Below are 24,868 nucleotides of genomic sequence, written 5' to 3'. Positions count from 1 at the left end.
CGCACTCCAGCCAGGATGCCTAGAGCAGGCTCTCCTGGGACCTTCCTTTGGTTGACATGCTCATGGGACAGCAGGTGTGCCAAGGGGCTTTCAGTCACCTTCCTGCTGTGTCTGCTGGCTTTGAACTGAACGTCTAATGGCCAGCTCCACATGGTAACACTGGTGAGGTTTACACGTTGTTTTGGTACCAGGGATTGAACTCAAAGGAACTTGAGCCCTGAGCCACATCCCCAGCCCTATTTTGTACTTTATTGAGAGACAGGGTCTCACTGAGTTGCTTAGTGCCTCACTTTTGCTGAGCTGGCTTTGAATCTGCGATCTTCCTGCCTCAGCCTCCTGAGCCACTGGGATCACAGGTGTGGGAGATGGTACCTGGCCTCTTTTATTTATTTATTTTTTCAAAGTTTTCTAATAGCATTTTCTCCAAATCCTTACATATGGAATGATGAACAATTGTATGTTTGAACTCATGAAGAACAAAGTCATGATAATCCAGTTTTTAAAAGCAAATTGCTTCTTTTGTAGGATTAATTCATTCGGCAATTAAAAGAGCAAAGATTCATCCCTAACTTAATGATAAATTTCATTTGAGTGAAGCAGTGTATTCATCTTTTAAACCTTAGCTTCACACTTAGAATAGTTAGAAAGTAAATGTCCATGTGGTTATCTATAAAAGCAAGTGTGTGGGGTTAAAATGTCCCAGAAACACCCACTCTTTTGGTTCCCAGACACTCAGGTATCTGTTGTTTTATGTGGCAGATACATCCCTCGAGTGCACATGATTACTGTCTTGGAAAGGAGATGGTTCATTTCCCAACGACTCTACCAGTATCTGCTTCACTTAACTGTAGAAAACAAATCAGTTTTCTTATCATCTCTAAAATTAATCTGGAAAGTAAAACAAACAACCACTTTAAAAATGTGTGTGGCCCAACAATCCACAGGAGCTTCACTCAGCAAAGGGCAATACGTGGCTTCTTGGAGGGTTTCTCTGGCCCGTGTTCCTTATAATCTTGGTTGCATTTCTCCTCGAGTTGCTCTGAGCCAGTAATGGGGGGCGGGGACAGCACAAGGACTTGTCACAGTCTCTTCAGTAAGCACCCATCCTCTCGGAATCAGTCACACACAGGGATTTGCAGAGAACCCCCCCATTCAGCCACCCCCCCCCCCGACACACTACCCCCAAGGAGCTTGCACTCCGGTGCAGGAGCAACAGCAGCACTTGTGCCATGGAGCGGCGAAGCACCCAGGAAGCCAAGGCCCTGATCCTCCTAGGCCCACCTAAGAGTCCGCAAGTGGCCCAGCTGCCCAAGACACTATTGCTTTTGTCATCTTGTTTATTCATGAAGGACACTCCAATGGCAGGAAGGATTATTCTCTAACTTATGAATGAGCAAGTGTGACTTCAACACAGGCTATGCTACAGGGTATGCTTCTCACCACTGTCCTATGCCCTCAGCCATACACAGGACGCAGGGCCAACAACCAGGCGGAAGGGAGCAAGAGGGGTCTGAAGAGGACAGTAGCTTCTGGAGAAAGGCAGTGTCGTGAAGGCCATGGAATGACAGCATGACTCCCACACCAACCCCCTAATGCCACAGACCAGGAGAAAATAATGTAAGATTCTATGCTTTCAAGTCTCTTGTGGTTTTAACCAAAGCCACCCTTGGGATTTTTTTGTTGTTATTGCTTGCTTGTTTGTTCCTACAGGAAACTGGAACATGGGCTTCTGCTGAGGAGCCTCAGTGTGAAGGCTAAACGCATGGTGGCCCACAAAAACACCTGTGCAAGAGCAGTGACCAGTCAAAGCTGGCCTTCCAGGTTCACAGCAACGACCATGGTTCTCAACCTTGATGGGTCAAAGCCTTAGATCCATGGGTCCTCCCATAAAAATGTACACACACAGCCTCTGGGGACCACGAAAGGGGCCCCCAATCTTCTGAAGCCTCTATGCTTCTCCAATTTAACAAAAAGCCCAAACTTCCCAGAGCCAAATCGGCAAGCCTTAAACCACAGTCTCTTTCAGTGACCCAACTCTGCCTTGTTACAGGAGCATGGCCAAGACAAAACACGTGATGGTGAACCAATGAATTAGTGAATGCGTGTAGCCGTCCTCCAACCAAACTTTATATACAAATGCATGAATTTTAATTTCTTAATTTTCATGTGCTAGTAAATATTCCTCTCAATTTTTTTCAGCCATTAGAAAATGTAAAAACATATTTAGCTTGAAGGCCATAAACTAGGTGGTAGGCTGGCGGGGTGTTAATCCCTGCCCGAGTCCCTGACTGTGGCTCCAGAGCCCCGCATACCTGATCCTGTGTCACCAAAGATGGGAGGCTCTTGACTAGCAGAGGCAGCGCACCATGATAGGGAGAACACCGGAGGAGGGATCGAGGCACGCTCTCCCTCCCTCCCTGGCGCCTGCTCTCTCCATGAACATCCTGCTCTCTGGACGTATCAGGAAAACAGAGCATGCTCTCAGGTGACTTATGAAGTCCCCTGCACCTCTGACCTTCTATGAGTCTTCCTGTACAAATAAGTAAGAGAACTGTACCCATGAACAGGCTGACCCAGAGGAAGGCACATCCGTAAACAAGTTCACACGTCCCAGGTGAGGGTCAAACTGGAGCAGAGCAGAGGAGTGGCAGCATCTGGGTCAAGTGTGAATCTGAAAAATGCTAGCAAGGCGGCGATTTCCTGTCTAGAGGAAACCCCACGTTTCTGTCTCTGTCCCACTTGGCTGCTAAGCCAGGGTCAGGCCAAGAAGGAAGCTTGCCGAGTGCCCCACAGCAAGGTTGTGGGAGTACAGTCCCCCGCTGAGGAGAGCACCTCCCCCACAAACCGATGCCTCTTTGTTTGGCTTTATATTATTCTAGTGGGTGGGGGCTGAGGGAGACTCACACAGATGGTCAGAGGCAGATTAGAAAACTGCAGCCCAGAGAACAAGGAGTGAAGAGGGCCCAGGAGGAGGCGCCCCACAGCCAGGCAGAGAATCGGCTCCAGGAGGAAGAGGGAGCACACTGCCCTGGTGCTGAGGGAAGGCAGGTGAGGGTGGGGGTGAGGGTGGGCTCACAGGTGCTCAGAAACACGTGTGCTACCCAAGGCCATGGGGGGGGGGGCACTGGACTGGAGAGGACAAGAATGGTAGGAAATGGAGGGAGCTGTCAAAGGCAGGAAGCAGAGAGAGAAATTGGGGACGGTGCATAGTTCAGCAGTACAGTGCCCACTTAGTGTGCACAAGGCCCTGGGTTGAAACCTTTGCACCACTACCCCCCCACCTCCCCCAAAAAAGGAAAGGAAAGCTATGGCAGGTAAAGTGAGGCAGTTCCAGGCCTTGGAGGGGAGGAATATGATGGAATTCTGTAAACACGGGTGACCGAGAAGGTGTGGGCAAGTGAGGGAGAAGTCTCAGGTGGCCATCTTAGGAGATGGGCAGGTCACAGTATAAATGACGAAGCTGCAGAGTCTAAGAGCAGGAGCAGGGGGTGAGAGAAGCCCCCCATGGCACCATGTTGAGCAACAGGATCCGAGCAGAGAACCCGAGCAAACTCCCACCAGGAGGAGGCTAGTGATGCCCTGGATGAAAGGCACTTAAGGTTACTCAAGAAGGTGTGCAAAATAAGGAGCACAGCTTCTGAATCTATGCTGGCCATGCGGAGAAACTACAGGTGGGTTCTTAAAGATGAGACCTACTGTCTAAGAGAGGTAGAAAGGTAGGTAGTTTCAGAAAGAAACTTGATGCAAGAAGTACCAACCACAACGAGTTTAGAGTGAAAAACTGTTCAGAGTGAGTCAGTGGGGGGACAGTAGAGGGTGCAGAGACAACGAGTGCTGATTAAAGAGATGAACGCCGAAGACTTCGGGGAGAGAGAGAGAGAGAGAGTCGGGAAGATCTCCCAAAGCCTTCAGCAGACACCTGTGCAGGTTCCCGATTTCTGTGAGCACACGTGGGCGCTCTGGAAGCCGTCCACTGGGATCCTGCTCTTAGGCCTCTAGAGAAGGATGTGCACCCTCCGGGGCCACTGTCCAGCCAGCAGTGGGCAATGGCCCGCGGCAGCCCACCTGGACACTCACCTTTTCCATTAACAGCTAAGCCGGTGGCCATGGCTGCAGTCACAGGGCCAGACACCTGAGGCACTAGTGGGTGTATTCGGGGCCTGCTCCCCATCCTGGCTCGTTCTGCACCGGGCCCCAACAAAGCTCCGACAGGCTTCTCGGCTGCTACTTCCGGTGCCACTGTGTCCTCCACACCCTGCTCCACGGGGTCCAGTTTCTCAGGGCTCTCACTCTGAAAGCCGTCCACCGGGGTCCTGCTCTTAATGGGGCTCTTAGGCACAAGGATCTTGATACCTGACTTTGCAAGGTCCATGTTCTTACGGCTCGAGGGAGATGGGGATGTGTTTTTCCTGAACTTCTGGCTGGCAGCGAACAACTGGCTGTTTTTGGCCTCGTGGTCTTTGCCGATTACGAGGGCCTTTGGAGAGGTCTTGGAGAAACTGCTGTTGGTGGACCTGGAAATCTGCTTCCTGGCATTGTTGGGAGAGGTCCTGTTGGTGCGGGTCAGGGTCCCCTCTCGCTGCCTCTCGGGGTGGCGCCGGTTGAAGTCATGGATGTACTCCTCACAGTTCACCAGGTGCTGCTCCGGCTCCCACGTGTCGTCCTCACTGTCATAGCCTTTCCACCGCACCAGGTACTCCGTCTTCCCCTTCTTGTTTCTCCGCTTGTCCACGATTCTCTCAACCTGGTAGAGAAAAGAGTCTTAATAAGAGCTTATGCTTTCAGAAAGGTACAAGCCTAACAAGGAAACATCAAAAACCATGAAGAGCACCACAGATCATGGAAATGGTCTCTTCTTCCCAACCCCAATCATCTGAAAATAAAACAGTAACAGACACTTGGGATTTGGGCAATTTCCTTGAAATGGAGTTGAACTAAAGGCTTAAATTTTATGCTTGGCATGTGTGAAGAGTACACATATATCGAAGCATTATATCAATATACATGATTTCTGTTAATTATTGGGCATAAACAAATTTCAATGATTATACAATAATGATTTATCAAAGTGATTTTATTTTAAAATGTATTCTTGCTTTAAATATCAATAAGACATGAATTTTTATTTATCAGCAAAGAGATGATACATGGATGTGCATTGGGTGGCTTCTTTCTTTGTGATGCAAAGGGGCTATTTTTATTTCTACACTGAATCCTGTCCACCTGAGCTGGTTTTCAAAATTGTGACTGGAGCAGGAGGGGGCATCTGCAGCCTTGGGCCTGGTCCTCCTCAGGTGACCAGCAGTGGGCAACAAGCAATGGAGCACCGTGGACTTCCCATGGTGTGGGGTTGGATCACTGAGCAAATGTAATTGGGATTATAAATATCATTCTGAAGCACTCCCCCAAAACTAAAAAGGTAGTTTATGATAATAAAATGGTCCAGGATAGCAAGGTTATTTATCTTCAAATCTTGGTTTTAATTTTATGAAAGTATCTTTAAAGAAAGATGCTATTAATCTCTGAATTTAATGATCGATATGTTCTGTGTCAAACTGTGTAAAGTCACACACCCTTGCTTTGTAAGTGTGTTATTACCCTGACATGTTCTACTACCTTAACATTCTAAAGGTAAATGGGAGATCTTCTACAGCTTACATGAAGAAAAAACATTTGACACGATGCCCACATGTTATTGCAGAAATTTAGAATCTGTGGTTATATCTGCAGTTAATGCAAACTTCTCTCCAATCAGCCTTCTCCATTAGGGGCAGCATGTGGCTCACATCTTGAGGCGGAGGCCCATAGCCAGAGAGCAGCTCTTTAATTATGGACACAAAGGTCTGAGCCCTTCAATGATCAAAAATATCAAAGTTTCTGGCAAATCTAAAGGTTATATCAGATGACACGACAGTGTACCTAAGTTTGATACTGCCAAATGACGCTGGCTGATTGAATACAGTTGTGGATAACTTTTGCAGAATGGGAAAATACCCACCCCCACCATTCCCCTATTCTTAAAATGACAAGACAAACTACCCAGTACATCCACTTAAGATACAGAGAATTAAAGCCATGAACTGCAGAAAAGCCTAAAATTCAATGCACATTACTTCTGTGCAAAAAGGATTAAGAACAAAAAGGCCTTGTTTCATCGGGAGGCAGATTTCACGCCTAACAGATCTCCTGAGTCAAAATTAATGTCAGATCAGCATGAGCAAGTCCACACAGTCCATAACATAGCAAAGAGAACTTTAAAATGGTTTTTCTCCCTGCTGCTCCTTCATTTGTGAATAGTTCTGCATAAAGATACAAGCATTTAAGTAAAAGATGTATTTCTGGAAAATTTCACACAAATTAATTTCATGGCAGCAACAGTTTAATAGTTTTAAATGCAAGGGGTAAAGAGATTATCTCTGTGGGAAAACTATGTTTAATGCTTTTTTGTTCCCCCTAAATCAATTTCCATTCCAGAAGCATGCACATTAAATCAGGGTATCCCCTTTCCCTGGCCTCTATTTCCTTAAAGCTGTGAATCGAGGGTCTGGGGGTACAGGGTGAGTCTCTCTTCCTCCTCCTCCTTATCCTAGTCTCCCGGGATTACCTCCTTAAAGGGTCAGGCCCCACTAGGTACTGTACTGCTTCCTTCTGCAACTGAGAGGTAGTACAACAGCACTAGCTTTGGCAGGGTGTGTGTGGGTGTGTGTGTGTACACACGCACGCGCATGCACACGTGTATATGTATGCTCAGTGGTCAGAGTTTTTACAGATGTAGAAAAAGAGCAATGGTAGACCATGAATTGTCAACGTTTTAGGTTTGTGGGCCATATCATCTCCCAAACACTCAGCTCTGCCCCTGGAGCAAGGACTCAGGCACGGGTAATACTTAAACAATTAGGGAGGCATTAAACAAGAAAACCCTACTTAAGGACACTGAACTTTGAATTTTGTTCATTTTCATGTGTCACAAAATAATGTTCTTTAATATTATCTGTTAATTTCTTTAAGTATTTAAATATAAAAACCACTTGGAGTCAGCTGTGGGCTGTAGTTTGCTAATCCTGCATCAGACCATGACGGCACAGGAAGACCTTCAGATGAAGACAGGGTGCACCACTAGGTTCTTGTGGTAGACACTGGGTGCGAATCAATGGAACACACACAGGGACAAGGAAACAATACATGAGACTGTGAAGTGGCGCGGAGCACAGGGTAGGAGGTACCAACTCACACCTGAAGGTACAGTGTCAAATCCAACTTTAGATTCAACTGGGGACATGAGGTATCTGAAGGTCAGATCTGAAAAGTCTAAGTCCTGTATGATCCCTTTCATTTGAGTTAATCTCCTACAAACAGACATCACTTAGATTCAGTAAATTGTTATGTAATACTAAAACCTATTTCTTTTATGATGGTCAGTGAGGAATTTTAATCCAAGCACGTAAGTCAATCTTTCAGGTTTCATAGTTCCTTTCTCTCGGTCTCCCACCCGGGGTGACTGTTCCTAAAGGGTATCAATGTACTACTGTCTTTCTCAAAGTCTAAGCAGTTGTCACTCTAGTTTTATAGAATTTCAATGCAAAGAATTTTACACAAAATGAACTCTTTGCAGAAGGATATACAGAATTGCAGTAAAATTCTAAATTTGTTTTCAAAGTTAAGACCCAATGAAGAGAGAAAGGCAGAAAAATCTCACCCAAATCACACAGACACTGTTCTGCAATAATGTGATTACACATGGAGTAAAAATTTAAGTGGAAAATCCAAATCATAATAGCCTTAGTTGCCTATACAGTAAGCTGGCCAAAATACTTTTTTGTTAGGATATTTCATCTAAAACCCAATCTAAAAAAAAAATAAAAATAAAAAAATAAAAATGCTGAACAAGCAAAAACCTGACTTTCCTTAACACTTGCAAAGCCCTGTGATGGTTTGCAGAACAACCCCCATCCAAAAAGGCTGCTGACCACTGTCCAAACACCTACCCGCCTGCTCACTCTGCCTCCCTGGAGCACTGAGAGTCCTGGCCCAGCGCTGCACTCAGAGCAGGAGGAGTCAGAAAGGAAAGGATGGAAGCAAGGCCCAAGACCACGTGAGCAGAAATCCACAGAAGAAACTGGTTCTGCCCAGAAGGAAGAAGGCAACTGTGCCACTACTGCAGCAGAAAACAAACCAAGGCAAGGCACGCAGATACACTGGCTTACGAGAAAAAGATGGAGCTGCAGAACCACCATGGTAGGAAAAGCCTGCGCACCGCACCACTGCCAATCACCTCGTCAGCAGCAGCGATGCCGGCTCTGCGCAGCGCGTGCCATCAGAACTGTGTGAGCAGGCTGCCAGGACAAAGGGAAACCTGAAGCCATCTGAAAACTTCTCTTGGGTTTGGATAGTTTTAAATCACAAAGCTTCACTCCTGAGAAAGATAATGCCTTTATTTAAACTGCTTGTAGCAAAGACTCCTGGTGACCTTTAAAATTCAACAGTCCCTTGGATGAGACAGGTAGGCTTTGCACCAGCCCTTTTGAAAGCTGTCTCAGCTATTAAGAAGAAACGTTGCCTTGACTTTTAAGAATAGATTTTATGTACAGACACCAGTCCCCTTTCAGGTTTATCATGGTGTGAAAGCAACAGACACTCAGTAGAACTGGACTTCTGACCTTTTCCCACCCTAGCACTATGGGGACCCGATCCCCTCTGGTGATGCTGGGCAGGGGAAGCGAGCCACAGCTCCGGGTCGCCCCGTGATCACAAGGGAAACCACAGGCACTCCCCTGTGTGCCCTGATGCCAGCTGTGGTGCAGGTGTGGTAGGAGTCTACACGCATTGCTGAGGTTTTCAACCTACGATGGACTTACTGCGAAGAGCCCCATCATGGCTCAAACAGCATCTCTATTATAAAAACAGACAGATGGTTCCATGGCTGGAAATGGAATCATTTAAGTACAACTATCTGTAAAAAGTGGAAAGAAATCCAATCCAGGCAGAAGCCAGAGGGGACTGGAATTCTAAAAAGGAACCACACGGGCTCCTCGGGGAGCCCCCGGCTGGCTGGCGAACGGTGCTGGCAGAGTGGGAGCCGCAGGCCGAGTCTTACCAGCTGGAGGACAGAGTTGGGGGTTGAAAAGATGGCCTGAGATCTATGGAGGAGGTAAAGACAGGATGCATTACCGAGAAGCCCCAAACCAACGTATCAACACCTTCAGATCCTGGGCACACTGCTGAATGACACCAGGCCAGTAAAAAGGCTGGTGTGCCGGAGGTCCCCAGACCACCTGGGATTCACTGCGTGGTCTCCTCGGAGATCCTGCATATCCTCTCATTCAAGTTTATGACTTTACTACAGTAGAAGGAAACTAAAAAAAACCAGCAAAGAGAAAAGGTACATGGATTGACATCTGGGGTACAAGGCACAAATCCAAGAGTCCTCTCCTAGTGCCATCCGTCACACAGGACATATTTCATTCCTCCACCAGCAAGTTGTGACCACACACGTGAAATGCGGTGGCTAAGGAAACCCGCCAGACCAGGTGCCAGGGCTTTTATGGAGGATGGTCACATCAGCACCCACTGCCTGGTAGGTACCAAAGTTCCAGATCTCAAAAGGCGTGCAGTGTACTCCACACCAACAAACCTCACAGAGAAACTTGAAAATAGACAACAAGGACCAGTAAACAAACAACAACAAACAAAGCTCAGGAAAGCAGGAACCAGTGGGTGGGGCGGAGAAGTAAGGCCACAAAGCAGAGGCCAGAAGACAAGGGCACACCCACCACGTGCTGAAGGGAAGGCCCATTGGCTCAGAACTGCATCTGGGAAAGAAATGCTTCCAAAGCAAAGGCTGAGCCCCTCTTCCGCAGTGGAGACACAGTGAGCCCTACAGTCACGCTCCCAAACATACGGAAAATTGGAGAAAACCAGTCCTACAAATTGCCCTAAGGACACAGAAAGCATGAAGGAACATTTCTTTAAGAGAAGCTATTACTACTACTCAGTGATACCCTGTCTCTAAACAAAAAATATAAAATAGGCTGAGGATGTAGCTCAGTGGTCGAGTGCCCCTGAGTACAATCCCCAGAATTAAACACACACACACACACACACACACACACACTCACACACTCTTTCTCTGAAAAAATCTTTAAGAAACAAAAAGACTGGATTAGCAATTTAAAAAAAAAACACAAAGTACAGAACTCAATGGCTTCAAAGAATTAACACCAATTCTTCAAAAGTCTTCCAATAATCAGAAGAAAGAATACCTCAGCTCTGAACATGAGACCAATAATATATCTTGATGTCAAAACCAGAGACATTTAAAAAAAACTATAAACCAATGTCTATAATGAACAGACACAAAAATTCTCAATGAAATACTAACAAATCCAGCAACACATAAAAATGACCATGACCAAGGATTTATTCCAGAAAGGCGAAGTTGGTTTAATATCCCCATAACCATTAACGTAATATGCCACATCAAATAATGAAAAGGGAGCAGAAATCAGGTTGTTTCAATAGATAAAGAAGATATACCTTTTCTTGATTAAGCAAACAAGTCAAATAAATATTCAATAAATTAGAAACAAGGGGACTTCTTCAACCTGATATAAAAAGATCTAGACCAAACAACTTCCCACTCAAAAGTGAAAGACTAAGTTTTCTCCCTAACATCAAAAATAAGACAAGGATGCCTGCCATTGCCACTTTGTGCAAAAGTGTGCAAGAGGCTTCCCAGAGCAAGATAAAGAAAATTTTGAGAAGGTATCCAGATTGGAAAGAAGTAAATTAGTCCCCATCCTCAGCCCATTAAAAACCATTAGAACTAAAAAGGGCAGCAAGATTTCAGGATACAAGATCAATATATAAAAATCAATTGTGTTTCTTTATGAGTAGCAATGATGAAATCAAATACAAAATTAAGAAAACAATTTAATTTACAACAGCATTGAAAAGAAACATACTTAGAAATAATTCTAATATAATACACTTAAAACTACAAAACATTATTCAAAGAAATATCTAACTAAGTGAAAACACATACCGTGTTCAGAGATCAGGAGTTAATATTGTAATACACCTCAAACTTGTTAAAAAAAAAAAATCAATTCAATCCCTGTAATTCCAGCTGTTTTCGTTCTAGAAAATGGTGTGCTAATCCTAAAAATTGTATAGACTTGAAGGTCTCAAAAGAACAGAAACAATCTTCAGAAAGAACGAAGCTGGAAGACTCACACTCCCTGATTTCAGAACACTACAAAGCTTCGGCAAGTCCAAACAGTGTGGACCTGGCACAGTTACAGAGACCAACCAACAGAAGAGAGGGTCCAGAATAAGCCCTCACATACAGGGTGCTGTTTGACAAGGGCACCAAGACAGGGAGAATATTCTTCTATTTTTCCCTAAACAGTGCTGGGGCAAGATGCAGGCTGCCCTTTACCTCACTCCTTGCACAAAATTCAACTCCAGTGCATCAAAGCCCAGCATAAGAGTTTAAACCTACATCCTGGAAGACAGGAGGGGTGCTCCTTCAACAAGTAAGTACATACTTACCATAAACTCTCAGATGTACAAATGTATAAGTGTGCACTGTGACCCTGGATCAGGCAATGGTTTCCTAGATACGACAAAAGTGACGGCAGCAAGATAAAAAAAAAATGTAAAATAGAAATCAAAATTAAGAACTTCTATGCTTCAAAGACAACCACCAAGGAACTGCAAAGACAAGCCACAGAATGGGAAAAATCGTTTTTTCTCTAAAGGACTTGTATCAAGAATATATAAAGTCTTATAACTCTATTTTAAAAAGACAACCCATTTTAATAATGGCAGAGGATCTGAATGAACATTCTTTTGCTTACAAATAACCTGTGCTTGTAAGATAAGATGCTCAGCATCATTAGCTACTTTAAAAATGTGTCTCACAACCGCAATGAGACACCACTCACGACCACCAGGCCACACAAAGGTTACGGGTGTTGGCAAGGACATGGAGGATCGGAAACCCTCATACTCTACCTGGGAAATGCTGAATGGCTCCGACATCCTGGAAGACAGGATGGGTGCTCCTTCAACAAGTAAATACACGCTTACCATATGACCCAGCAATTCTCCTAGGTATCTACCCAAGAGGAGAACTTGTCTCCCATCAAATCTTGTCCAATGAATATTTATAGCAGCATAATTCATAATGGTCAAAAGCTGGGAAACACTCAAATACCCTCTAACTGATGAATGAACATAATATATCTATACAATGGAATACTACTCATCCATGTTATAACATGAATGAGCAGTTAAAAAAAAAACAATATGTTAAACCAGTCACAAAAAGCTAAATGTTGTATAATTGAATTTTTAAGAAAATGCGTAGGGCTGGGGATGTAGCTCAGTGGTAGCACATGGACTGAATACCCACAAAACCCTGGATTCTAGCTCCAGCACACCCCCCCCAAAAAAGGAAAAAAGAGTATAAATGTCTACAACAGGCAATTTTATACAGACAGAAACAGATTAGTGGTTAGTTGCTTGGGGCTTGGGAAGAGGTAGTAGGGTGAATAGAGGGATGACTGCTAATAGATATGGGCTTTTTTTTTTTGAGGTGATATAAAAAATGATCTAAAACTGACTTTGGTGATGGACACAAAACCCTGTGCTGTTTTGTATTAAGCCATACAATTTAAATGGGTGGACTGCTTGGTATATGAATTAATCTTAACAAAAGCTACTTATACAAAGACAAAAATATAGAAATTTCAGATGAATGAAAGTTAAAGGGACTTTTTGCAATGGACCAATCTGAAGAACCATGAAGGATCTGAGATTTTACTATCAGGTTAGTTTCTGATATTTTCATATATTGTGGCTAAAGATTCCTCATCAGAGCACAGCATTAGCCACTATCAGCTTGTGAGCACTTACATGAACCAGCATCTGAGCCCCGGGTCCTACAGAGCAATAAAAACAGGGCCAGGTAACAACTGCTCGCCCAGCAGGAAGCATTAGCAGAGAGGAACTGAGCTCTGGAGACCAACATCTCTATGACAGGCAGCGACCCGCCTGTTCCGTCCCTACCACACAAACTATAAGCAAAACCCATCCTAAAGTTTGAAAGGAGACACTATTTCTGTTTCCATGGCTGTTTGCTCCATCAACACTACTGAAAATCACAGTTAAGAATAAATGCAACTTTTTTCCTCCAAAGACAGAAATGTAAGAGACCCCTGGAGAACTGTCGCAACGATACCCTTGTTTTGACATTGTACTGGCTTCAGGCAACTTTCCCTCAGAGCACTCACTCCATCAGTCGATCGGATCAATCTGACCAATAGAGGCTGGAACCAAATCTGCTCATTGTGTCTCACAACATTTAATGATAAAGCTATCACAAAAGGACTCTGACTCATGATGAGCCAACCACACTGCTGACCTTACTCATGCCTACCAGTGAACTGGACCCAGCCTGCCCAACAAAGGCAGAAATAAAGGCATTTTTCAGAAAAACAAGAGCTAAAAGAATCATTTTGCAATGAACCTTCCTGAAGAACCAAGAAGAATCTGAGATTTTACTATGTGCCAGGTTAGTTTTTGATATGTTCATAGATGATAGCAGAAGATTCCTCATCAGAGAAAAAACAATTAGCAATTGTTAGCAGATCAGCACTTACTGATCAAACACCAAACATCAGGGCTCACCTCAGAAAGCCACATGGCTCTCTTTCAATGTGTGAACTGATATTTGCTGTTGGCTGGGGCCATTAACATGGGTATGATAGGACACGCTGGGTGAACTTTGTCTTGGCCCAAAGGAGGAAATGTGGAACATTTATATCACCCATAAAATCCTGGCCAGTGGGTTAAGGCTGTCCAGGTATCTTCTAGAACCAAGGTGTTTCCAGGACAAATTTCCTACCACCTTGTCTGTTGCTGATGGAAGCTGTGTACAGTGAATCAATTATGCCTCTGAAGAGCTACGGAAGGGTAGCCTCACTTTGGAAAGACCTTCACAGTCTTACAACAGCTAGATGATCTTTTGACAGTTTCTCCTTGAACTTGAGGGTCTTTATGTCCCTCCTAAGGTGTAAGGAAAACTGTGTTTTAGGGAGGGAAACAAATTGATACCTGGCCTCCACAAGAAATACAGTCCCAATGGTACATACTAGTCCTAAAAAAGTGCTGTTTATAATTATTGGGGCTCCCCAAGGGGTCTTACATTATGGGGACACAGTTGACAGTGCCTCCAACATAGGTGTGGTTGGTTACAGTCTGGTTAAAGATGTCACAGTCTACAGTTCAGTACAAATTATTTAGTCTCATCCTTATTTTTGGAGGGCCATTTAGACCAGTCAGTCCAACCTGTCCCGTGTCATCCGACCAGCCAGGAGGCATTATCCATGTCATGGGAGAAACTGAAGGACAGCCGTGAAGGGGGATAGGACGGACATGGAGAAGTGTTAACAGGTGTTCTGTGTGACAGGTGCAGGAGCTGGAGCTATCCTCTGCTGCCTAGGTTAGTCTTCTCAGTATGAGGCAGAGGAATATACTGCATCCATGAGCAGCTTGGTTGGTTCCTGTTGGTCTCATCAAAGAATAGGCCCCTTACCAGAGGCACCCACATGAATGACCCCAAACAGTCCAGCGGCCTGCTTGATTTTCCAAGGGGAGACCAAAAGACAGCAAACCACCCAAGAGTCAAACCTTTCATTCTGCCCAATGGGTTCTGAACAGCTGCCAAGAGGATGAACAGCAGCAGTCTTGGCTTAGCTGAACCATGAGCAGAACATTCCAGACACTTCAGGGGAACCCTGTGAATCCAGGCCCCAGTGAGCCAGGGGCTTTGCTTAGGGTGAAGAGAAGAGGCTAAAGATTCACCCCAGGGACAGCCGCCACTTTTCTGAATAAAATCAAGATGCTACCAGGACCAGGCCATCTAGTTCAATAGGACATTCCCACTTAGCAATTGAGGCTTGCTGCGCCCGTCTCATCTGAGTCATGGATTCCACACTGACCACTCCAAAGAGGGAATAGCAGGCTCGAGAATCACAAGACCTCCATGGGACGTGCATTTGGTGTCTCCCAGAGCCCAGTATCAAGGAAACACCCAGCTAATAATAGCTAGCTTCTTTTCCATAGGGGTGTGCCTCCAGCCCAGTCAGCCAGAGTGCTGGGTGGCTTCCACACAACCTGTCACACTGACCCCCAGCAAAGGTTGCTGACTTTCAGCTTGGTCTACACGAAGGGACAAGCAGAATGGCCCAGTGAGGACCATGCTGTCTCCAATACCCAGAGTCCAATTAGGGGACGGCTCCTTTTCTATGCAGGGGCCAGACAGCAGTTACTACCAGGTTCTAAAGGAGACCCCCTGAGCATTGTGCCTCTGCCCACACAGTCCTAGAAACCTTTATGTGGCAAGTGGGCCATCTGCTGGTGTGTGTATCAGCCATCCTTGCAGGTGGTGATACTCAGGGCACTTGAGACTGAGGCTTCTAACATGTTGTGTTAGTCAGCTTTTCGATGCTGTGACCAAAATAGAAAAGTTCGTTTTGGCTCAAGATTTCAGCAGTTTCAGTCGGCAGTCAGCTAGCTCCATTGCTCTGGGCCTGAGAGGAGGCAGAAGGCACGATGGGAGAAAACTGCTCAGAGCCTGTGGCAGGAGACCCCCTCCACGGCCTGCCCCAGTGACCTACTTCCTCCAGCTCTGCTCCACCTCCTAAAACTTCAACAACCCCCCACACCGACAGACCATTAACCCGTCAATGGATCATCCACTGATGAGGTCGCAGTCCTCACCATCCAACCACCCCCACCCCGAACACGGCTTCATCAGGAACAGGCCTCGCACATGAGTCTTCAGGGGACATTTCACATGTGCCACACGTCAGGGCTTCACCTACAGAGTGACAGCTCTGGGAACAGAGGTAGAGGTGCTCCTGTGAACCCAGACCTCTCAACAGGGGCAGGTGGGGGAGGAGCTCGTCCACGCCGCAAGGCCCCACACACCCAGCTCTTCTCCCCGGATGAGAGGGAAGTGCAAGCACGGAACCCGCCGGTTCTGAACTCCTAAATGCACCACACACAGGACACTGAGTTGATCCAGGAGGACACAGCTGGGCCAAACCCCATCTGTGGAATTCAGATGCCACCTATTCCCCTAAGACTGGGACGGCCAGTGACTTGGGCGATTTTATCCAACAGAGAGTACGTGTGAGCTCCTCCTGACCCAGAATTCCCTAGGCTCCCTGGAGAAGTGGGCAGGAGCTGCCATCCCTCTTGGGGACCTCACCTGACCCCTCAGCATCTCTTCCTAGTGCAGTGGGGAAGTGGAGTGGAAAGAGGGCCAGGGCACAGCGATGGGACGGTGCTGCCCCCGTGCTCAGCCCAACGCCCTCACTCACCCCTCCAGGTTTCCTAAGTGAAGCTCTTCTCAGGGGACAAGGTCGCTAGTGCGCCATCTGTCTCAGTGCTGGGGACTCCTTGCCTCAGCAGTCTCAGCTAGTTTTCCAGCGGGGGCCACAGAGCTTGCACATTTTGGCTGACTCAGGCCTGAAGTGCTTGGCAGTGACTTTTAAAGGCATAGGCCCTAATCAGGAGCATCTGCTGTCCTGCTGTCCTGACATTACCTCTTGGTTTTCACCATGTTTTAGGGAAGGGCCAGGAAAGTATTTGAGCAGCAGAACAGACTGCAAGGACCTATCTCACCTTGTGTGGGATGGGCACCTTCCTCAGCACTGGACACCAAACCTGGGTATTAAGAGCTTGAAGCCGCATTAATGCCTCTATTTGATGGCCTGTCCCTGTTTTCCCGCAGGTGTCTCTGTGTCAGGTTACCTCCCCAGCAGCAGCCAGGATCCAGCACAAAAAAAAAAAAAAAAAATGCTGAGCCTTTTGTTGTCATCTCCCAGGGGACCTGAGGTTGGCGGGCTGGACAGGGCTACAGGAGTGAGTGTGAGGCAGTCCAGCTGTTACCCTCTGCTTAACCAGTCCCCCGCCCCCCCATGTCCCAAGAGAGCTGCCCCCTGTGGCTGTGAATTCCCTTCACTTAACTGTCTGAAAGGGGCCAGAAACCATCAGCCTGTAAGAAGGGTCCAGGAGGTCCTCCCGCCCAGAGAAGAGCTGGCCACAACCAGAGGACTGGTTCACATCTGGCAGCCAGTCACAGTCATCCCCTCAGTCTCTCCTCGCCAGCAGGCAATGAAGTGGAGGATTGTACTAGTAGGTTGACAGTTTGGTCAACATGTCAGAATAATGACCCGATGGATTTCCTAAAATTTCATCAACCAATCCAAGAAGCTCTCGTGCTCTTATCTGAGGAAACTACGTCCTCTGTCAGCTCCCCATCTTCGTAACCTACACTGTCGAAAACCGAGACCAGTCTGCGATTTCACCTCTCCCACAAACTGGTTAGGGAGCCTGCCACTGTTTTATGGATGCTGGAAGAAGGCAAGGGACTCTGGAGCCACAGTCAGAAGAGGCTACTGCTGTAGCCAGAGTGCCAGAGCTTTCTTACTCCAGCTTGCTAAGCCTCCAGTGCCACAGAGAGCCACACGACACCTCTGCATACAATGAGCTATGCTATACCAGAGGAGCCTGAGCTCAATCTTCTAGGACGAATGGCAAGCATGCCTGCCCCGACCTTTGGTAGAAGAAAGGGGGATACAATCCTTTTCAAACAGTGACTTGGAATTGTCAGAATGACAGATTCTTCTCTACAAACACCCCTGAAAAGACAGTGTTATGGTTTGGATATGAGGAGTCCCCTAAAAGCTCAGGGGACAATGCAGGAATCTTCAGAGGTGAGATGATTAGATTGAGAGCTATAACCTCATTGGTGGATTAATTAATCTGATTAGTAATCAGAAAGGACCGCTGGGGTAACTGTAGCAGGTTGGGTGTGGCTAGAGGAAGGAGTCCCTGGAGGCATGGCGTTGGTCTATGTCTGGCCCTGGTCATTCTCCCCTACTCTTCTGCTTCCTGGCTGCCATGCGCTGAGCAGCCTTTCCACCATCATGTTCTGCCTCAGCTCAGGCCAGGAGCAATGGAGTCGACCAACCATGGACTGAACCTCTGAAGCCATGATACCATGATACTAAATTGTTCTTGTTTGGTATCTTGATAACACTAACACAGTCTAGGAGAATAGCAGCTAGTGCTCTGCTAGCAAAATGTGCAGAAATGCAAGAGACTTGTGGAAAACTGTCTCCCAGCAATACCCATTATTAAAAATGGTAAAGAATATGACTTGGGGCTGGGGATGTGGCTCAAGCAGTAGCGCGCTCGCCTGGCATGCGTGTGGCCCTGGTTCGATCCTCAGCACCACATACAAAGAAAGATGTTGTGTCCGCTCAAAAATAAATATTGAAATTAAAAAAAAAGAATATGATTTGGGTTGAAGCAAAATGATTATCAAGTGGAAACTCAGATCTACAGGAATAAAAAGGACCAAAATAATAAGTGAATAAACATAAATGACTTCTTTTTTCTCTTTTAATTTTGTAAGACAGTGTAGTATTAAATGAAAAATTTGAAATATAATATTGTGAGACTTACCATTTCCAGATATAAAATTCACCATAGCACAAATAAGATAAAATCAATTGGATTCTACAGTTTGTTAAAGTATGTGTTTTGCATAAAGTGGTACATCACATCTCCACACATTTCAACTGTTAACTATGCCCAAAGCTTCACCCAAGAGTCTGAGGCCTAGACACGGCCCAATAATTTATGTTCCTAATGAGCTCTCATGTGATGCTGAGCCTGGGGCCTAGGCAGAACCATCACTCTACAATAGTCACTAAGAACTAACGGAAGAAACCACAGTGATAGAAACCAATATGACCAAAAGCCATTAAACAATTAGAGTGAAATGTCAAATTTCAACAATTTTATCCCCTAAAAAAATATATATATATGGTAATTGAGGGAATGACAAGATAGGCCACACACTGAGAGGAAATATTTGCAAAAGGTATTATCTGACAAAAGACTGTTATCCAGGGGCTGGGATTGTGGCTCAGTGGTAGAGTGCTTGAATAGCATATGGGAGGCACTGGGTTCAAGCCTCAGCACTGCATTAAAATAAATAAAATAAAGATATTATGTCCATCTACAACAACAAAAAAATATTTTTAAAAAGACTCATCAAAAAGATACAAAGATCTCTTAAAACTCAACAATAAGAAAATGAACAACTAAATTTAAAAAAGAGCAAAACTCATCTCACCAAAGAGGTCTAGATGGCAAACAGACATAAAAAGATGCTCTAGGGCACACATCACCAGGGAAATGCAAATTCAAACAAGGCTGAGGCACATCACTATGAGAGTGGCCACATCCAAAATACTGATGACACTGGGTGTGGGCAAGATGCAGGGAGGCAGGAACTCTTGCTTGCTGCTGGTGAGCATGCGAAATGGTACAGCCACCATGGGAGACCCTTTGGCTGTTTCTGACAAAACTAAACATGCTCCTACCATATGATTCTGCCTGCCATCATGCTCCTTGGTGTTTATTCAAACAAAACCTACAACAGACAGCTGTACAGCTTCAGTTATAACAGCTAACACACAGCTCAGGAGGTGAACGGGTAAGTAAGCTGTGGTACATCTAGACAGAGAAATGCTCTTCAGTGGACGGCAAAACACAAAATGACAGGGACCAGCCTTACCAGCCTATTGCCAAGTGAAAGCAGCCAGAGCGAAAGGCTGCTCGCTGTGGGATTCCAACTACAGGACACTCTGGGAAGGCAAGATGATACTGTAGCGACAATAAGACAGAAGTCGCCAGGGTGGGAGGGGAGAACAGGAGCAACAGAGGCCTGCAGGACAGTGAAACTGTTCTGCATGATCCCGTAATGATGGATGCGGGTCATTAAACATTTGGAACGTACAATCCTGCGAGTAAACGCTGACGTGAACCATGGGCTCTGGGTGGGAACGATGGGTGGGTGCAGGTTCATCACTTCTACCTAATTCTCCGCCCTGGTGGGATGCCGATGCTGAGGGAGGCTGTGGTGTGTGGGGACAAGAAGTACGCTGGACATTTCCGCACCTTCCTCTCAATTTTGCTGTGAACATAAAACTGCTCTTGAAAAAAATAAAGTCCATTAAACCAAACAAGCAAAGGGAAATGGAAATATAACTATTCTTATATGTCAGGAGACATCATGAAATTATTTTTTTAAAAGCTGGTATTTATCAAAGTGAACAGGCAGGATGAGCAGAGATAAAGAAAGAATGGCTTTAACAACTGGGCTGGTTTATCAAGACACTATGCCAATCCTCAATATTTACTCACTTGGTAAAAGCCTTCGAAATACATGAAGGAAAACCATCCAGGGACAAAGAGTAATCCCCAAACTCAGCTGGAAATGTTAATATCCCTCTTTCATTGAATAGAAGATCAATAATCCCTTCAAGTGTTTAACAGCACTCTTACACCTTAACCTGGTGATATTTATAATACTACAGCCAATGACTAAAAACTATATATTAAAATATACTTAAAATAGTCACAATTGGAGACCACTTGTTCAGCCACAAGATAAGTAAATCTCAGTAAAAATTTAAATGATTGACTTTTATATTCTTTGACAGCAGGGAAATTAAAGTAGACAGCAATAATAACATCAGATCTAAAAATAGCCCAGTTATTTATAAGTTTTTCTTAAAAAAAAATGCAATCTAAGTTTCCACTTTAAAAAACAGAAAAAGAAGTTTAACCCAAAGTAGTAAAAATAGGCTGGGGTTGTAGCACCAGCACATGTGAGGCACTGTGTTCAATCCTCAGCGCTATATAAAAATAAAGAAAGAAAGAAAGAAAGAAAGGTATTGTGTCCATCTTACAAATAAAAAATATAAAAATTAAAAAGTAGTAAAAGTAAGGAAATACTTGGCAAGAGAAATAAATTGGAACAACAATAAAAAGCAAAAAGTCAAAAGATGCTCCATTTAAATATTATTAAAATTTATAATATAATATAATATTATAATACAAATTTATAAATATATATGTATAAATTTGTAATATAATTATGATATTATAATATAGTCAGGGTGGTCAGGAAATATGAGAATACATACATTACCAATATTGAAATGAAGAGACAACACTACAGTCCTTACAGACATTAAAGTACAAAATACTGAACACCAGTCTGCCAATATTTTCATCAACTGAGATGACATAGACATACTCCTTAAGAAATAGAACTTAACTAAAACAGACACCAACATGAAACAAAAATATAAAGCTATGGTACCTGATAAAAAATTCTCAGAAACCTCCCTCCCTAAGCCCCAGATGTTCAACTACTGAATTCTATCAAACATATAAGGAAGAAAAAAGAAATAAAGAAACTGTATCATGAAACATAAGAGAGGGAAGCCAGACTGGGGAGTAGTCTGCCCAGTATTCACAGGCCCTAGGTTTGAGCCTAGAACTGCAACTGAAAAAGAAACAGAAACGGAGTTGGGGGGTTTCATGTATCTAAAGACATGCGGGCCTCTTGCCATGGACTTCGTGCTGCTGACCCAGGTCCCCATGCTGGCCTGGCCCAGCCACCCAGCTGGGTGTCCCGGGGAACTAGACAAGGCCCGGGACTAAGCAGCCAGCCTTACTGCTCATGAAGATTCCATGGAGAGTCACACCGTTGTGCCATCAGTATAGTGACACAACCCTTTTGACGTTAGAGAAAATTAAGGACTGTGTTTTGTACGTCCTGAAACTCCATGATAAGACTGACCCAGAAAAGCTTTCGGTAAATTCTCATTGTATGAAAGACCTGGGCTTAGACGGTTTGGACCAAGTGGAGATTACCATGGCCATAGAAGGCGAATTTGGGTTTGAAATTCCTGATACAGAGGCAGAAAAGTTAATGTGTCCATAAGCAACTGTTGATTACATTGCAGATAAGAAGGATGTACACGAATAAAAATATCAGACCCCTTTCCTCACGGAGAGAGGACTCAGATGATACTGGCGAGTGTGTGGAAGTGAGAACTCATTCTGATATCATCACTGACTGGGGACCTAGTTCGGGGACAGAGCAGTTCTCCTGGACTTGTACCTAAAGTCTCTAAGTGCACTGCCCTTTGAAAACAAATTTATTAAAAAAAAAAAAAAAAAGGAGTGGGAGGCATATCACTTGAGAATTAAAACCTTAAATGAATGCAGAGATATTCCATGTTCATGAAAAAAGAGCAAGTACAGTTGAGAGTTGAGGTATAAATTTTCCCAAATGCAACACAGTCCCAATAATAATCCCAACAATATTTTGTGTGGAAATTCATAAGATAATTTTAACACTTACATGGAAAGGAATCGAACCAAAGCAATCCTAAAAAAGAACTTGAGGGCTCACACAACCTCACTTAAGGAGTTATCATCACATAGCAATTTTCAAGGCAGTGTAACTCGTGCGTAAGATCTATAAAGAGATCAATGACACATGAGAAAATAGATAGAGAGACTCCTGGTCTATATGGATGGTTGGTTGGTTGGTTGGTTGGTTGGTTGGTTGGTACTGGGTCACAAAGTAATCAACTTGGTTAAATTGGCACTGAAAGACTGGCTACCCATATATAAAAAGAGCAAATTGCAAACCTTATCATATCATGCAGAAGTTAATTCAAGATCTATTATAGACCTAAATACCAAATCTAAAACTGAGGATTTTAGGATAAAACATAGGACCGTCATTTCTGTGACCTGGGGGAAAGGATAAGGTTACTTAGGTCACAAAAAACAATAACTATGAAAAACTAGAAAACTGATACAACAGATGCTCAAAATTTCAAATGCTTCCCCATCAAACCGTAGACTGGGAGATAACAGACACAACACATTCTGCTCTCAGTGCTGATTTCTGTCTTTACCTGTTGGGGCTGCGACAAATTTACTGCTCACAGTCCTGGAGGCTTGGGAAGACCACGGTCAAGGAACCAGCAGTGTCTGGTGAGATGGTGCCTTATGTGTCTTTGATGTGGGAAAGGTGCGAATAAGCAGATGCCAAGCCCTGGCAGACCCTCCTGACCTCACCACCTCCTGCTGGGGATTAACTTCCATCATGGGGAGGGGGGGGGAGCCCCCACAGGTGCACAAACATTCCTTCCACCCTAGTCTCCAAAATTCATAGTCTTTTCAAATACAAAATACACGCAGCCCATTCCCAATAGTTCCAGTACCTAAGAAATAAAATTTCTAGAATTTCATAACGAAAAGATAAGAGGCAGACAGTACATGTACACAAAGGATCTGAACAGACACTTCTCAGAAAATGATACGTGAATGGCCAGTAAGCACATTAAAAAGTGATGGACATTTTGTCAATTAAAAAATTTTAGAAAGTGATGAAACCTGCTATCAATGAAGAGACTACAAATTAAAAACATAACGAGCTACTAACTATATACCCTGAGAATGGCCAAAGTGGAAAAGGGCCACATGATGGGATTTGGTTACAAAAGTTCCCTGAGCAATCCAGCTGGTCAAGTCTTTTTAATAAATGGTGCTAGAAGACTGGATATCTATATATGAATAAAGTGAACCACAAACCTTGTAATATCATGAAAGTTAATTCAGTGTTGAGGAGTGTGGACATTCACACATTGTTGGTAGGATTTTAAAATGGTTCAGCCACTCTGGCAAAAGATCTGACAACATTTTACACAACTAAACAAATCCTACCCTGCAACTCAGCAATCCTAATCCTTATAATCCAAAAAGATGGACCAACAGAGGAAGAGATGGATGAATGGTAAAATGAGATTCTGTGTCATGAGTTTATGAACGCTCATAGCAAAATTCTCAACTTAGCTGTATATTTAAGATGTTGCAGGCAAACAATATATTATTGTTGATTTTGAAACTCAGAAAATAGAAAAAAACTTCACAATTGACTGAGGAAAATGTGTGAATTTAGTCATTGGAGGACAAGAAAAAAAATCACAAGATTTTTTATATATTAGTAGTAACCATTCAGAAAATGAAATTTTAACAACAATTCACAAAATAATCACAGAACAAAATATTCAGAATAAATTTAACCACAAAAAAATAAGACATTTACAATGAAAATGAACGAAACATGGCTGAGAGAAAACCGAGAGACAGACCATGTTTATAAACTGGCAAACGGTGTCATTTCGTTGTCAGTTTTCCCCACACTGACATACAAAGGCAACATAACCCCATGCAACATAATCCCAATCACCGATTCCTAAAGGCTTTTTCAAAGAATTTGATCAACTATAAGATAAATAAACCGCAAAGAGCATAAAAGAGCCAAAACAATCTTAAAAGAATAAAGTTCTTCAGGTTGTACAACACCTAGATTCAAGAATTATTCTACTGGCTAAAATTAATAAGATGACAGGAAATGCTGCTGAGGATGCAGGACAAGAGCGACTCTCAGTGCCATACCACTCTGGAAATGTTCGGCAGTTCCTTCAGCACACAGCTACCCCGGAGAGTCTACCCCAGGAATGCGGCCTGTCCCCAGGCAGACCTGTCCAAGACTGCTCGGCCGCCTTCTTCCCCAAGAGACAGACGGAAGCAGCCCAGGGAAGGTGTGTGAGCAGACTGTGTGCCCATATGCTGGCTACACCAGCTTGTCACACTATTCAGAGGTGGTGCACCTTCAGGAGGTGGTGCCTCATTAGGCAGGTGTCCCCTACAGGGGGTTCTGGGGCACCAGCCTCTGTCACTCTTTACTTCCCGGTTGCCAGGAGGGAGCAGCTTCTCTGCTGCGTGGTCCCACCCTGATGTGCTGTCTCAAAGGCCCCAAAGAAGGGAGCTTACCAGGGACCATGGACAGAAACCTCTGTGAGGCTTTTGGACTGTGAGCAAAAATAAGCCTTTCTCCTTAAAAGCG

The 24,868-nt window shown here is 44.4% G+C and overlaps 1 protein-coding gene across 2 annotated transcripts in view; it reads right to left on the bottom strand.

The window, feature by feature from the left end:
* The window catches only part of Cdyl (chromodomain Y like), a 177,665-nt gene that overhangs the window by 63,436 nt on the left and 89,361 nt on the right, over positions 1–24,868 (bottom strand). Inside the window, exon 2 of one of the 2 annotated variants that reach the window (XM_078020494.1) lies at positions 4,078–4,744. The exons of the other annotated variant lie outside the window; for it this stretch is intronic. Coding sequence (XP_077876620.1) covers positions 4,078–4,744 — 667 coding nt within the window. The remainder of the gene's footprint in view (positions 1–4,077; positions 4,745–24,868) is intronic. 2 annotated transcript variants of the gene reach the window in all.

Source organism: Ictidomys tridecemlineatus, chromosome 8, assembly GCF_052094955.1.
Source record: "Ictidomys tridecemlineatus isolate mIctTri1 chromosome 8, mIctTri1.hap1, whole genome shotgun sequence".
NCBI classification, from domain to species: Eukaryota; Metazoa; Chordata; class Mammalia; order Rodentia; family Sciuridae; genus Ictidomys; species Ictidomys tridecemlineatus.
Note: the sequence above shows the minus strand (reverse complement) of the source record. Positions and strands in the feature narration are given on the sequence as shown.